A 17,029-nucleotide genomic window follows, 5' to 3' on the forward strand; every position below is an offset into this window, starting at 1 on the left:
GAACCTGCCACGCCATCATCATATTCATGTCATAATATATATATATATATATATATATATCTCCTGTGTGTGTTTTGGATTTTGCCATAATGCGACTCCACCAAAAAAACATACTTTGAATGAATTGGTCAATATTGGTGATCAGTGTTTCTGTCAAAGTGGTGCACTAAACTAATCAGATAAGCATTGTTTCGATTTGCTCTTGACCATCAGCAAGCAAGGCAACACTAGAGCTAGAGTTGTAATACAATTTTAAAAAACCCATAAAAATTGTTAGTACAAGTTTAGTTCGATTTTTGGCACTTCGGTCCCAATTTGGACTCCTAATTGGTCTTTTCTCAATTCATGCTAATATGGGATATAACCTAACTACTATTGAATATAGACCTCTGCATTCTGCACGAAAAATGTAGAAAGCTACAGGTGCAAGATGACCAATATTTTCCATAGACCTACCAAATCTGGCAGATCACAGAAGCAATACCTAATTCCTATTTTTAAGCATAGAATCCAATTGGAATTCCATTTTGACCCGAATAACAACCTATCAATATCATCGCGTGTGAATAACTTGAAACCATTGTATCGTTTTAGGTCGGATCTCATAATAATATTATAATACAGTATGTGTTTATGTTCTAAGTCTATGCCACTCTGTCCTATAAACATAATCGGATATACCTGCACGAATTTAGTGTAACAAGCTGTTCTTTTTCTTTTTCTTTTTCTTTTTCCCAAGCAAGATCGATTGATCCATTAATTTATGTAACATGTTAATTTAACATTAGTTAAGCAGATATGTTTTTGTTTCAGCAACACATCCTGCAGACAAATCCACCAAAAGAAACCATGCATGTGAGAAAATCTCAAACACTGATAAAAGATTAAAGGAAAAAAAGAAAAAAAAAAGGCTAGATCAATTGTGCAGCATAAGTAACCCATTAATTCTGTGCATGCGTGACACCTGTCGAGATAAAAAATTTCTGACCCTGCAAGAAAATCAGTGCAGGTGCCCTTTGTCTCTGATCCCACATGCCATTAATGTAGCTCACATCTCAGAACCAAGATTAATTAAAGATAATACCTTGCTAATAAATAAATAAAAACTTTAGCTCAACACAGTGGCATTCCCAGAAACTATGGCACATAAACATTGATATTGGGGACAGTCAACAATAGTCTAAGCCGTCTGATTTAGATTACATCCAAGCAACTTCCCCTCAATGGAGTTGGTGATATGTAGGGCCCCTCCCCCCGTACACAAGTAACACAACCTCAAAATTCAAATTATGCAATGAATGATATAGACGCATACGTCAAATTGTGATTTGTTCGTAAGAAGAAATGACTATCACTATATCGATTTGGAATGACATTTTAGTAATTAGAGAAATTAAACAGCGGGATTATGGGGATAGGAGTGAATAATACAAATAAAGATCACATATAATCTGTGTTTTCAAAATATCTGTCACGGTTTGTGAGTTCCAATAGACTAGTCAGCACTGTTTGCTGCATGTGCTTTGTGCTCCCTCTGTTTTTCATCTTCTAAAGTCGTCCTTCTTCTTTGTCCCACAGATCCCATAAACCCACAAACACCCTTCTCTCTATCTCTCTCTCTCTAAAAGGTCAGACTTCCATAGAAATTTATATAAAGAAAAGAAAACCCAACACAGTTTCTCAACCCTCTCTCTCTCTCTCTCTCTCTCTCTCTCTCTCTCTGTATTTCTCTGTCTCCCTTATTCAAGCAATAAACATGTCTGATTCTAATTCTACTGCTACCTCTTCTTCTGCTTCTCCTATATGGTTATATTCTTACATCAAGCTTCGGTTTTTCAATCGAATCCGACGCTTCCTGCGCTCCAAAAACGCCCGCAAGCGCCCCACGCCGTCTGATCACTTCGACACATCGTCATCAAGACCCGCCAAAGTTATAAGCAATAACAACGAAGCAACAATGGCAGGGCAAGTTTTGGAGAAGCAGAGTGGCGATGATCATGAGGATGATGTGTTGGGGTTGCAGAGAGCGGTGAAGAAGCTTCACTTTGGAGTTTGTTGGGAAGAGAGGGAGTTGGCGGCTATGGAGATTGGGACGTTGGCTAAAGAAGATGTCAAGGTCAGGAAGTTGGTCGGTGGGCTTGGTGTTATACCGGTTTTGGTGTCCATGGCGGCGTCCGAGGTGGTTGCCCGGCGACGAGCGGCGGTGTCCGCCTTGATTCAGCTTGCTAATGGAACTTACACGTAAGCTCCTAGTCCTTACAATTTTTTATATATATATTTTTGGTTTTAGTGCATAGTTAAACTTACATCATTTTGAATTTGATAAATGCAATGTATTTTTGTTTGAATGTAAGGTCAAAATTGCAAGTCTCAAAATTGCTAAGAAAATTTTAATATATGTGTGTGTGTTTGTGTGTAACTCACTCATTTTACGGATACAAAGTCAAGTGGTGATGTCTACTCAGTTCTAGTGACCAAATTTGACTTAAGGATAGAGTTATCTGATTTTTCTCTAGGGTTATTAAAAATGAATTATTGCGGTCTAGTAGAATGGGAAATAGTTTTGACTTGCAGATCGATCATCTCAGTTTTGAATTCTCTGATATTTTGGTAGTTTGTGTGAGAAATTTCTCTTCTTTGTATTTAAAAAAAATATATTATTAAAAAATGAAAGAGGGATCCATATTCAGTCGATTAAGAATTAAGTGAGTTATATTTGTCATTTGAATCCTGCCAGACTCAAGTGATGATGTGACAGAAAATAGCTGAGTTTGCTATAAAGGGGATGACATTTTTAATGGTGGGGTAGGTTTTGGCCAGTTAGTGAAGAGAAGCAAGAATATAGCAGACGTAAAAGAATAGTATATTTGAGTGGTTCCTAACCTATTGCCCAATCAACTTGGCCATATGCAGCAGATATGCTATCTATCTTTCATGGCTGCATTTATTTATTGGCCAATTAACTTGACAGTATAGCTTAAGCACATTTTGCAACTTAATTAGCACTTGAAAATGGGTTAATGTTGCTTTAATTATCATGTGCATTATCTGAAATCCTTGAAGCAGAGAAGCCAGCCCGCAGGCTGCGGTGACTGTCGACCCACAAACCCTAGTGGTTGGGAGAGTTGGAGGAGTTGGAAGGGAAACAATATAATCGTAGCTAACGTGACCCTTTTTTTCAAATGAGACGACTTATTTAGGGTTGTGAGATTTGTAGTGTAGTTGTTCAGATTCCATTTGATTTTGGACAATAAATTACCCCATTTTGTTGACCTCCAAATCTTGGAATCTCGTTGACTTCATCACTCTGCTACAAATTTCTTCGGTTTGTTTTGGTTTGGTGTGCTCATAATTCATATAAAATGTTTATTTAATTTTATCAGTCGGTCACATTTCAAACCCATTATTGACTTGACCTGTATAGTTTTATTCGTATTGTCATCATGAAGTTAGACAGAATAATAAGTTGGAGACATTTTGTGCTTCTCTCTCCTAATTCTCTCTCTGCATGATCTGTTTCTTCAGGAACAAGGCTCTCATGGCGGAGGCAGGAATATTCTCCAAGCTACCAAAAGACATCAACATTCTTGATGAGCCAACAAGGCACCAATTTGCAGAGCTGCTCTTCTTGTTGTCCTCACTTGCAAATACCCAATTTCCTCTGTCCTCTTTAGAAACTCTCCCATTTCTCGTTGGCATTATTGAGTCAGGAACTTCAAGCATTGAAACCAAAGAGACGTGTTTGGGTGCTTTGTACAACCTCTCCACCATGCTGGACAATGCAGGCAATTTGGTCTCCAATGGGGTGGTGGAGGCTCTGTTGAATTTGTCCTCCATCAAAGAGCTTTCTGAGAAAGCTCTAGCCACATTGGGGAATTTGGTTGTGACCCTAATGGGAAAGAAGGCTATGGAGAATAGCGCAGCGGTGCCGGAGAGCTTGATAGAGATTTTGACATGGGAGGACAAACCCAAATGCCAGGAGCTGTCTTCCTACATTCTAATGATTTTAGCTCATCAAAGCTCAGATCAAAGAGTTAAAATGGCCAACTCAGGAATTGTGCCTATACTTCTTGAAGTGGCCTTATTGGGGAGCTCTTTAGCTCAGAAGAGAGCACTAAAACTATTGCAATGGTTCAAGGATGAGAGGCAAGCCAAAATGGGCCCACATTCTGGGCCCCAGACAGCAAGATTTGCAATTGGGTCCCCACTTGGCTCACCTGTAAACCCAAGAGAGGCTCAACAAGGGAAGAAAATGATGAAGAATTTGGTGAAGCAGAGTCTTTACAAGAACATGGAAATGATAACAAGGAGGGCCAGTGCTTCTGGGGACTCATCTAAGCTCAAGTCTCTGATTATCAGCACAAGCTCTAAGAGCTTGCCTTACTAATTCAAAGACACAAGTGAAAACAATTAAAATTTTTGCATTTTGTTGTGCATATAGCTTTTATGACAATTGTACATCTGATCTGAACAAATCTTATCCAGATGGGTAACCAATGAACCCTTGCATGGGGCACAAAGGAATGTAGTGGCTAGTTTTTATTATTATTTTTTATTTATAAAATTTATTCCTTTGTTTCAATGTGTTAAGGAGTGCACCATTCTTTGTGTGAAAATATATATATATATATTTTCTTCCATATTTATTTATTTATTTTCTTGAAATTTCCACTTTTATTTGTCTGAAAAAACCCAATTTCTCCATCTCAAAATTATTGGGCCAAATAAACCAGATGGTAAGCCCAAGTAAGGCCCATGATCATTAGAGCCCCAGGCCTACTCAGCCATAACGACACCAAGTATAATGTCGTATAAATTACCCCGAAATTCACAGCGAAGGATTACGAACATCTCTCTCTCCCTAGGTCTAGGGTTTATACAAACTCGCGCAGTTCAGGCTCCGACTTCCTCCCCAGAATCCCAAACACACCATGGACTTCACGAAGAAGCGCAAAACTGAGCTGAACGGCACCGTATCACTATCTCCAACTTCCCAATCGAGTTCTCTAACCTCAGAAGACGCCCGCAAGCTCCTTCAACCCTTGACCCAGGACCAGCTCATCGACATCCTCCAAAACGCCGTCGTTCGCCACCCCGACGTCCTCGACTCCGTCCGCTCCGTCACCGACAAAGACTCTACCCTCCGGAAACTCTTCATCCGCGGCCTAGGCGCTGACACCACCTCCGACTCCCTCCGCTCTCTCTTCTCCGCCTTCGGCGACCTCGACGAGGCCATCGTAATTCCCGACAAGGCCACTGGAAAATCCAAAGGCTACGGCTTCGTCACGTTCAAGCACGCCGACTCGGCCCTTCTCGCTCTCAAAGAACCGAGCAAGAAAATCGATGGTAGAGTCACTGTGACGCAATTCGCTGCTGCCGGCTTGACGGCGTCGTTTAGCAACAGCAACTCTAACGCCGCCGATGTCTCCGCCAGGAAGATTTACGTGGGAAGCGTACCGTTTGATATCTCTTCGGAGAGACTGTTGTCGACTTTCTCGGCGTACGGAGAGATTGAGGAAGGACCGCTAGGGTTCGATAAGGCCACCGGAAAATCAAAGGGGTTTGCTTTCTTTGTGTACAAGACTGAGGAGGGTGCCAGGGCTGCACTTGTTGAACCCATAAAGAACATCGACGGTCATCAGGTGGCTTGCAAATTGGCGGTGGACAACAAGAAGAGCAAACCTGGTGGGGCCCAAGCAGCTCCTGTTGATAACTCCGGCGTCCCTCCACCGCAATCTTCGATGCCACCGGGGTTGTATCAGGGCCCGCCGCCGCATCAGCAGGGTCCATATTCTGGTTATCCTGGCGGGCATCAGCCTTTGCCTGGGCTGCCTGGTAATAGTTTCGGTGCTAGGTATAATGCCAATTTGGGAGGTGCATATGGTTTGCCGCCTCCAGGTGAATTCACAGCTCGGTTGCCGCCAAGTTCTATAGGAATGGGGCATGGAGGGTATTCGGATGGTCCGCATTATGGTTTAGGAGCATCCATGGGGCTTCCTTCTCAGCATCAGCAGCCTCCTCCTGTACCTAGAGTCCCGCCTGGTGGACTTTACCAGGGCATGCCACCATACTACTGAGTACTTACTAAGGTAATTTTTGCATTCATAGTTTTCCTTTTTTTTTTTTTTTCAATATATATACACACATGGTAATATACAAATTGAAGATTTAACTTGGTATACCAGAAGGGTCACAAATGTTTTATGTTGTAAAATGCCAAACTTGAATAAAAAAGTTCTTGTTTTTTTTTTTTTTTAACTGTCTCTTGGCTTACATGTCCGTGAGTCAATTTCATCTTATGTGCTCTGTGCGTAGTTGCTTTTGGTTTATGGATACTTCCCCTCAATTTGAATTGGATTTTGATCAAAACTCACTTCTCTTTTTGCGATCAAGTTTCATATAATTTTCTTTAGTTAGTCAAATGTTTTAAAAGATTTACAATCGGCTGTACTATCTTCGTTTTTGCATTTGATTGCAGAAGCTTTTCGTTTTTGGTTTGTTTAGGTTTTGATTACTTTGTTTGAGTGGTGAATGGGTATTTGGTTCAGGTCCTTGAGAAGCTTCTTGGGCGCAAATGCTTTAAATGGTTATGGTGATTTCATGAATGCAGACAATGAAATCTTTGGATTGATTATATGGACTGCTGTGATTCTGTTGCTGCTTCACTTCATCTGCTTCTATGAGTTGTGCCTTGTTTTCTGATCGATGTTGATCTAAATGTAGAACTTATTCGAAAGGATAGTATACCGTTTGTGATAAATGATGTGCTGAAATAGGGACTTCCTTTTTTGTTGAGTTGATGACAATACTTCCTCTGTTTTGTGTAAACTTCCTTGCATTTCTTTATGCTATAATGCTGATAGTTGTTTTCTTTATGTGATAATTTGTGGCTTTACCTTTATGTGTGGCTCATGAAAAAAATCTAATTTTTATCATGACATACAAGTGTTTCTCGAGTTTCAATTATTTAAGTTTAAATTGGAAACCTCTGCTTCCTCTAAGTCCATACCATGATGTCTTTCTTTGTTCGACTTTGGTTAGGTGTTTGAGAGAAAGTGCAATTGTTCATATTCATGATTTTTATGTATTGTGGGCTTTGATGTAAGCTTTCCATTCTGCGGGTCTCTACGTGCTGCCCAGTGATTTGATAGTTTGTCGTCTATTCGATACTACCTCACCACTAGATGAATAGTGCAAAGTAGCTACTTTTCTATTTATTGAGTTCGGAATAGCTGTACAACTGGAACAGATCATATTGTGTCTTTTTCAATCTCTCTTATGAACCTATTGGTGAAGATCCTAAAAGTGATTCCTTTTTCCATCACATTCATGCTCAGTTTGGTCTTTGTAATGAGGGAGTTTAACCTAAAATTTCAGGGGAAATATCTATCTTCTCAGTATAACAAAAATAGGACACTTTATTTTCTTTTTCAACCATTTCTCAGTTCTGTGATCTGTCTCCTACCACTTATTTTAGTTAGTTTATGTTGAAAATAAAGTTGTTATACAGCCTTCCACATCATTTCGGATAGTTGCTAGTATCTTTATTGGTTAGCTTATGTTGACTTTGTCTCTTGTATATCATGTATTAGCAAGTTGTGGGTTTTGTGAACTTGTTTACGTATGAAAGAGTTTATATTGCTTTAGAATGAGCCATGATGTGCAATTAAAGTGAGTATGATGTCTTAGGTGTGTAAGTTATTCTGCTGAACTGATATGAAAATTATCATATACATTAAAGCGCAAGTATCATTCTGCCTTTCTTTCTTTTGGAAATTCTTGTCTACTGCTTTCCCTATTCCCTCAATTCAAGTGAAGCATAGAGGGAAGATTCTTAAAATGGTTTCCTTCCATTTTTTTGGGTTTTCATGCCCCACAATCTATAGAAAGCCTAATGCATCATATAAGTAGAAATGGGTTTTCTTATTTTCTCTCCCAGACGTAATGTTGACTTGTCCTCGTAGCATTTATCTTTGTGTATTTTGAGTGTGGTTGATGTATGAGGAAAGCCACTTCCATATATTATACATATTATGCCCTGTGGTTTCTGTTGGCTTTTGTGGATATCATGACTCAGGCTTACCCTTTTCTCGGCTGCTGCTAACTAATGAACTCGGAGTTGGCTTCTCTGTTCTTTATTGGTCCATTCTTGTGATGTGGAAAAACATATATGGCCCTCGTGGAGGTTGGATCCTAATCGGTGTGACCTGCTTAGTCATTATAGTTTATCCTCATCTTGAGATCAATGGCCTTATTATGGGTGGTGCTGGAAGTGTTTAGTTTTATGACATTGCGTGGGATGAAACTTTAATGCATGGAGTTGAATTTGTTTTAATGTTTTGCCAGTTATCTTTATGTGTATTTCTGGATTGCGCCAGACGAAGAAAAGAAGTATTGAGATTAGATGAGTGCGATTAGAGTTGAACATAGAAGATGTTGCTGTTCATTTATATCCGATCTTAATTATTTCTCAAAGTTGGTTGTAATGATACAGTTCCAGTTCTTTATTCTCACTTGCCATATCTTGAGACTTGCGCAACCAAAATCACACCCTGATATGTTGATTATTCTGCTTGATAAATGAATTGATCTTTCTATGATAGCAGGAGGAGTTTCTTTGTGCATCGTGGTGACATTCTATAAAATGCTTTTGTTAAATGATTTAACATAAAACTAATCATATGCTTTCGATTGTGAAGTCACAAGTCCTTCATGAAAATTAAGTTGCAGGAGAGTAACATTACCAAACGTTGCATGTATCATTAACTACATTAATAAAGGAATTAAACACAACTTATCCTAACCAGTGTTCGTTTTAATGGTCAACAACCTTGATCTATCTGTTTTCTACTATTTAAGAGCAAAATCAAAAGAAATGCACCAATTTCCTGACTAGGAAAGGGCCTATCTAATCTAAGCTCTCTCTCTCTCTCTCTCTCTCTCCCTCTCGTGATATTTGTCTACGTGATTGCAGTTTTACTGTGGATTGGCAGTGTCACTGTCAGGCACCAACTTCATGTCCCTCTCTCGTGATATTTGTCTACTTGCTTGCAGTTTTACTGTGCATTGGCAGTGTCACTGTCAGGCACCAATTTCATGTGGTGTTCACCTCGCTTGGGGCCATGTCGTGGAAAGTATCATCAGCTCCAAACTTGAGGTTTTGTGGCTGTATTTAGATTGGTTTCTAAAAGAGTTCCTCTGCAATCTTGAGAGCCATGGGACATTATAGTTGGCGCAACAGGAGATGTCTTTTTGTCTGATAAAACCACATGGGAAAGGAATGAGACTAACTGTAGGTTTCTAACCACCTCAGAAAGAAACTTGTGATGATTTTGACCTCTAAACACATGCTATATATCCAAGTGTTATATACAATATAAGCACATACATACATGCATGCATATCATATAATTGGTTCTGGAATCTAATCTCCTCTCTGCATTTTATTTTATTACTTATCAAACTCTAGAAACATATTACAACCATACCGGTCGCCGGTCGACTGAAGAATATGATGCAGATCATATTTTATATCCTCTGACACATGCAGACACTGGAAAAACTAAGATAACAAAATGATAGAGAATCTAACACTACAAGCTAATACCAAGAAGAGGAAACAGAAACTAAAAGAAAGAAAAACGCATGAAATGACCTTCTGCTTAAACCAGTCGAATCAATCGGTGCAATTAGCTTCTTCTATGAATGTGTGGAAATAAGCATCTAGGAGTAATGCACTTGTTTTGAAGTTGAGCTTTACAACTCAATGCTGGAGGGAATTATTGTGCTGACGGTTTGGCCCTCCTGGTGATTTTCTGTCACCATCCAATTTCTTGCTCATCCTCATGTACTCGTTATACTGCTGCTGCTTCTTCCCCATCCTAGACAAATCATAACTTATCAATCCACGTAAAATAGAATTACTATCAATTCTACTCTTCTGCGTGGTCTTGCGCCCACCATAAGAATCTGTTGCTTCCAAACCACTGCCATGCATTGACCAAATAAGCATGATCATCAGCACTGAAACTCTCATGAGTAGATTTGAATCTGCAGCCATTGATTTTTTATGCACAGATTGCTAGCTAAGCGCTTAATTGATTAGAAGCAGAAGCACTTATGCATAAAGTAGTGTCATTCCTTCTATGACAAGCCCAAATTTATAAAAGCACAAGAGATCTCAGCAGAGAGAGATTGGTCGATTGGTCGATTGATTAGACTAGTGTTTATGGTACGGCGTCTACAAGCTGACAAATCCAATGTGGAACTTCGGCTTTGTGCAATCACATTGTTTCAAACTTTGCTGCTATGTTAATTATCTTCTGGTATATTGCTCTTTGACCCCGCCGGAGCATATCTTTGTGATATATGCTTAATGGCTGGGTGCCATCATCACACTAGTAGCCCGATCAATTATATATTATTAGAGATTAACTTTTTCTTGAAAAGTTGTTTGATACATACTAAGAAGTTTGTTTTTACGGAATGCGGAGTTCAAAGTCATAGCCTGACAACATAAATAGTTATATAGAGACATTGATGTGATTCTTAGATCCATGATGCTACGTTTCTAATGTTGCTAACATTTTCTCATTCCTCTTCTTTGCCCTACTCTTTCATGCATTTCCTCTAAAACCACTGTGCTCTAAGTCATGCGCACTCTTGTACAAGCTGCACTTGAAAGAGTAGGGCAAACCACTGAGCATATCTTTGTGATATACGCCGCAAACTAATGTATCTTGCCCACTTCTAGTGTTCAACATCTGGCCATTTGCTGCTTAGGGAACTCGTGGTTTTTGGTGGGCTACTGCACAATCCTACCAAATTTCTTAAAATATTCAGCAAGTGATCTGAGACAGGACAGCAAACGTTTTTTATATTTTCTCCCATGAGCTATTCAAGCCTCTTAAGAATATTGGATTCAGTCTCAAGAACCCACGCATTTCATGTATTCAATCTCTTAAGGCCAACTCAAATAATTTGTGAATAAATATTAGTACTTCATCTTTTGACTTGTGGACAAGAATAATTTGTGATTAAATATTAGTTGTGCACTTCCTCTTGTATTTCACCCAGGGGAAATTTTTTTAAGGGAAAAGTTTGATGTGTAGCAGGCATCACTTTTGGTGACGAGTCATTTAGGTGTGTCATCACATAGCATGAATTTTAGAATTTTCAATGACTTTTACCATGCAAAAGAAAAATAGAGGCAAAAGATCTGGACTCGTATCCATGACCATCCCTACTTTCATCCTACCACAACCCAAATTTAAATAGGCAGAGGAAGACCCATCTCAATACATAATTTTTAAATTATGAAATTATAATTCTTATTTTAAATATTTATGGAATTAAGGATTTAGGAAATAATTTTGGATTTAAGAAATAAAAAATTTATTTATGCCTCATTTAAAACCGTAGTTTGCCAACGGGGTTTAGCCTAATGAAAAAGAACCTTGACTTTTAGACCAGTCTCAAGTTCGAACCTCCATGGCACATTGATATTGTGTGTATGAAAAATCTCCTCCCCTTTTAGTTGGGGGTCCGTTTGATAACCATTTCAATTTTAGTTTTTAGTCTTTATTTTTTTGTGATGGAGTAGAAGAAAATGAGAGTGAAAATGAGAGTGGGAATAAAATTAAGAGTGAAAATGAGAGGAGATGAAAGAGATGAGTAACAAAAGTAATATAACTTGCTTCAAAAGCTTTATATGAAGCCCAAAATGAGAAATAAAGAAAACACCCCCGATCCTCAGGTTTGGGCTTAGCAAATAGGAAATCACAAGATGGGTTTAGTAAATATTAAATTTGGGTCCTGCATAATTTCCACATTCAAAATGCAGATAATTTGAACTTGAAGAGCTCAGTGAGGACATAACCACAGCAGAGACAAACCAAACCTAATACAGTATTTGTTGCATATTTTAAGAAATAGAAATGTTGTGGCCCTAGGCAGCCCGCCCCCTCTCCTCTCCTCCCCTTTCCCAAATTAAGAAGAAAGAATTAATCTGTGCATCCGAGATTTTAGTTTCGATTCTCCCCTTATTTAATATGACTTGTATAAAAAATAAAACAAAGAGAGAGAGAGAATTAAGAGATAGAAAGTTGAGGGTGTCATACTTTTTGTCAACCTCTAGAAGCCACTTGCTTCCCGAAAAGCTTTCAAGTTGGAGCAGCACCTATCTACATACGCTGTAATTCACTAGTTTCTTTCTTTCTAAAATTGGATTGAATTGGTCCAATTTCTTCAATCCTTGCAGATGGAAAGAAAAACAAAACCATAATTAGGGAAGGTGATTGGAATATTGTTTACCCAATTAAGCTGAGGGTAGGTTTAAAGTATGAAAGATGTGGTATTGATAGATTTTCTTAGCCCTCTAATTTGGTATTCTTTACCTAAGATGTTGTCTTACGTGGAGGGGAGTGGGTCGTTTGTATCGTTGGCCTCCTGCACTATCTAGATTGCCATTACGAGAAAAAAAAATAAAAAAATGAGAGAGTAGCAAAGCAACAAAGTTTTTGAGAATTGTTAATTTTGGGCTGATATTTATTGAGGAATTGAATTGAGGAGGAGTGGATTGAGGAGAATTAGATTTCGGATTCCTATTGAAGTTGTTTACTAAATCATATGGAATTGGGGTAGGAGTGGTATTAATTACTAAAATGTCCTCGTTGTTAGGTTAAAGTAGATGACAAATTAAGAATTCAATTCCTAATCTTGTGTGGGCCCACTTACTTTTGCAATTCCTTAATATGAAGTAAATGCAAAAATCCTTCATAGGTGAAATTCAATTTCTGATTAGTAAACACACTATTGAACTCATTTCGGAATCCTTTTGTCCTGTCATTGCCTTTTCTTTTCTCTACATGCAATTTTGTCTGGGACTTTCCATCGTTGTCGTTGTTGTCATCCCATATGTCATTCTACATGTCTTTTAACAAATAAGTTCATTTTTTTTCTTTTTAATTGGTGCATGTTTAATTTATGTCTAACCTATTTATGTAACCAATACTTTACCTAAAAATGGAAGTGGGGGCTCAATCTATGAGAGGATCCCTTGTGGTGCGTTATCGTTTTCAATGGATGACGACGGACTAATTGGATTATGACTATATTTAAATAATTGTAAATTATATTTGAATGTGTGCAATTTTTAATTATAATTTAACAACGTAATATAGATACCGTAAAGCCAGTAAAAGTTTAATTAGTTGATTACTTATTTTAAAGTGTGCTAACTGTGCACGCGTGCTATTAATTTGGACATAATAAATACTTCCAAAACTGAGATTGTGTCCATCTTGTATGTTTGTCCGATTACTATCAGGCTACTACCGCTGCTAATAGTGATAGCTGCCCACCAAAAATAATTAGCCACAATTTGTGTTCTTCTTTTGACCGTCCTACAAATTGAGCTGAGGCAACTGGCTGACTTCAAAGTGCGTCCCACAACTGACAACTGGGTGGAGAATCAGATGATGACCAAGCAAAGTATGCTCTATATCCAAGCTTAATCACCTTCTCTCCACTGTGTGAGATGTCACACCATCTAGAGTGAGGCGGTCCAACCATATTATTCGACTTTTATAAGAAAAGGGAATTCTCTGGATTGGGGTCTCACATGGCTCCATCGATCCTCAATACAGCGGATTCTCCTTTTTTGTGAGAGTGATGTATGATATGAGTTAAGTCAGTTCTGAAATATAATATTAATAATTCTCGATCGCTTCACTACTTTCATACTTGTCTTTATTATCTTTGTATGTATCTTTCAAAACTTGATAAAGATCTGTATTACTCATGTGTTAATTAATTAAAAATATTAATTTAATCTTTTCATGCCGATTATATGACTAGTGATTCATGTTTTCTATTAGACTCATTCCAAGGGACAAAATTCTTGTTAATTGGTTCATAATTAACATGTTAACAACTACAATATATCTTCAAAAATATGTATAGAACTCAAAATTCCAAACCTTCTTCTAATAACACAGGCATGCATGCATATTATATATATATTGCTTGTTGTTGAAGGTAGGATTGCTCTGTGCTATATGCGCCATTTTGCAATAAGGTACGATTAATCAACAGACACTTTTCTCCATAAATATACAAGCTAAATCTATCATTGAGTAACAATATTCCCATAAAAAGTGCATTTATTTATGTTTTTGATACATGCGATATTGGGGAGGAGGAAATCGAACATAAGACCTCAAGTACAAGAATAAATTAATATTCTTAACTACTTGAGCTAGTCTATTTATTTTTTTTCATCTAGAGATATCAAAGACAACCACCATATACACACACGTATAACGGTATAAGTTGATTTAATGATGACGGGGGTCGGGTCCTCCAGGGCTCACTCTCATCGGCACCTCATAATATCTGTGGTGGACAAGTGTTGCCTTGCTACCTTGATTTAATCCTGGGAACGATATTTTGCTCTTGTACTTATAATTCCTCAGAGGCCGAGTTTCTGCACTTGTTGCTGATAGAAGCAAGACCACCACAATTATGCACAACATGAAGAAGCATGCAAAATTAAATTTCCTCATTCTTCTCATAATTATTATTTGCAAGTAGCTTGCTCGAGAGCTAGGTGTTCATAATAATTACACAAGTTTGTGCCAATTTATACTTGTTGTTCATCGTATTTATTTGCTGTATTTTTTCTTCTTTATCTGATTTATAACTTAGTGGAGGAGGCGGCGTACCTTGTACATATCATTCTTATGCAATCAGTAATTGTCGTGTTGTAATTTATACGTGTGTTGGGTTGTCGTTTTTCGGTTGTCTCGATCACTAATAAGATTTTAAGGCCAAGCCTGTGTCATCTCAACTGCATTAATGAATTGTAACCTTGTCACGTATAGATCAGATTAGCATTGACCATGCAGATGAGCTTAATTATACTATAATTAGGGCTTTAAAAAGTAACACCTCTTTCTGATCTTAACTGGATAACGAAGGAGGTCGGCGCACCAATTAAAATTTCCAATGCAATACTAGTGGCGTGGTCCATATTCCATGCAGATTCATTACCACTGTGAATCTGTGATCGGTTGACAGTTGATGACACGACAATTAATTACTTTAAACAAATGGACTAATATATTTTTGGACGGTTAATGAGGTAACTCATCGTATTGCTGATGAGCTAAAACTAGCTAGAAAAAAATTATATTGGGTGGAGTATCTATGCTGATGCCGCCCATTCTCATTTTGATGCAGTTTAATGGAAACCACCTCGGATATGAAATGACCTCAATGGATTATGGATAAGTCATGTATAAGATACGTGTAGATTGATTCTCCAATAAGTATTTAATTGTTAAGGATTGGTTACATATTTATGATCTTTGCCGTTAGATTGCATTCATTAGATGTTGTCTAGATTAGAAATATGTAATCAATCTTTAATGTAAAATACTTATTGGAGAATCTCCCTTTTCTCCTTCAATCTGCTTCTCTCTTCATCTTTGCCTCTCAGTGGGGAGAACTTGGTTGTTTTGAGTAGGTGAACTCAGTTGGTTCTGTTCCTTCAAATTACTTTGGCTCTGCATTTGGTTTGGTTGCTGTCATTTAATTTGTTACTTGTTCTAATCAATCTTGTGTTATTATGTTCCTAAATATATCCCAATAGAAATCCGTACATATATACACATAATCTTTAAAAAAATGCTGAAACAGAGAACAACTTATTGAAGATATGTTGCTAATGATCAGATTAGACATTGTTCTCGCTTCTAATTAGCTAGATCCTTGATGCAACGGAAAAAATAATATCAGCAGCAGCAATATTAAAAGTTTTCTTTCATGAAGCGTGCTTAGCATCTGTCAGAAGATATGTTCTGATGAAATTTCACAGAATTTATGTTGCGGAACTGCAAATCCAACATTTTGCTATTCCATATTAACAATTTCACTGGCACTGAACAAGCCTTGGTCAGTATATTACTTGCCTCTATAAGTTAATTGAGAGGGTAATATGGCCTAAAGTTGAGCATAAGTGAGAGCAAGCAAACAAACTTCTTTACGTCTTCAAGGCTTCTGAATCACAATAATGGGAAACTTGAGGCTCAAGCACCAAACCTTTTTTCCCGATGTGGGATTCGCACTCTCCATAACCCTCGTGTCCATTATCCATATGCATTTCTTTTCATATAATGCCAGAAAAACTGAAGGTAGGCTAAAAGCTTGCTCCTCTTAACTTAATGCATTTCCTGTTTGTTATGGGGCATGATCTCCTTCTCCACGTTCTGTCTCATATATATACTTTGGACAAAAGCTTTAAAATTTGTCAGTATCTATAAGTTTTGGTTTTAAGCTCCTAGACAAATTCCATCCGGACCTACCATACTTGGCTTTCACAAATCAAGGCATTGGATGTCTGAGACTGAGAATTGGGTGCTATAGCCATCCTCTGCAAGATTAAATTTGAAACTCTCACCCAGTCAGCGTCTCACCATATATATAATATCACTAAGGAAAGTTGAGGCTTTAATTTTTCGAACTTCTACTTGCAAGTGTTCTAGTGGATTTATATATGCAACTACTTATCATGGCTTCAAAACTCAAACAACTGTGCTGCTTCTTTTTGTTGTTGTGCAATTATTATATATTTCAAAAGTACTAAAGAGCGTTTGACTTTGTTAATTTAGCGATGATGGTTGCATTTTCTCTGTATAACACTTTGAAAAGCAGTTCAATTGAATATTGAAGGTGCTTTAAGCATAAACACAAATAAAAATGATCACGCTAACAAGATAACATATAGGGGAACCTACTTGCAATGCAAGCTTCATATTGACTGAGCAAATTGAAAGAAGAAAAAAAAAAACAGATAAATTCTGTAAAAAAAGCCCTCCCTACAACGTTAGTTATGAGGAAATCTTGAATTGCAGAGGTATCTGTTTTGTAGATTATGTTGACTTATGCTGCAAAAGAACAAGTTCAAGCTTTGTATGTAGATCAAACGCTGATGGCTTTGACTTATGATTCTGATTTGAATTGAAGCAAC

At 37.8% G+C, this 17,029-nt stretch overlaps 2 protein-coding genes across 5 annotated transcripts; both read left to right on the plus strand.

The window, feature by feature from the left end:
* On the plus strand, nucleotides 1,455-4,578 carry LOC18780367 (U-box domain-containing protein 7). The gene is made up of 2 exons (XM_007212780.2): nucleotides 1,455-2,241; nucleotides 3,526-4,578. Exons 1-2 carry the CDS (start codon nucleotides 1,757-1,759, stop codon nucleotides 4,385-4,387), a joined length of 1,347 nt encoding a protein of 448 aa, XP_007212842.1. The 5' UTR covers nucleotides 1,455-1,756; the 3' UTR covers nucleotides 4,388-4,578.
* Nucleotides 4,849-9,370, plus strand: LOC18779592 (UBP1-associated protein 2C). Of its 4 annotated transcripts, none has more exons than XM_020561766.1 (2): nucleotides 4,849-6,089; nucleotides 9,055-9,370. In XM_020561766.1, exon 1 carries the CDS (start codon nucleotides 4,932-4,934, stop codon nucleotides 6,075-6,077), a length of 1,146 nt encoding a protein of 381 aa, XP_020417355.1. In that variant the 5' UTR covers nucleotides 4,849-4,931; the 3' UTR covers nucleotides 6,078-6,089; nucleotides 9,055-9,370. The 4 variants fall into 4 exon arrangements, with proteins under 4 accessions (XP_020417355.1, XP_020417353.1, XP_020417354.1 ...); XM_020561764.1 differs by lacking the exon at nucleotides 9,055-9,370 and adding an exon at nucleotides 7,042-8,602; XM_020561765.1 differs by lacking the exon at nucleotides 9,055-9,370 and adding an exon at nucleotides 8,078-8,602.

The sequence above is a fragment of the Prunus persica genome, chromosome G4 (assembly GCF_000346465.2).
Source record: "Prunus persica cultivar Lovell chromosome G4, Prunus_persica_NCBIv2, whole genome shotgun sequence".
Lineage (NCBI taxonomy): Eukaryota > Viridiplantae > Streptophyta > Magnoliopsida > Rosales > Rosaceae > Prunus > Prunus persica.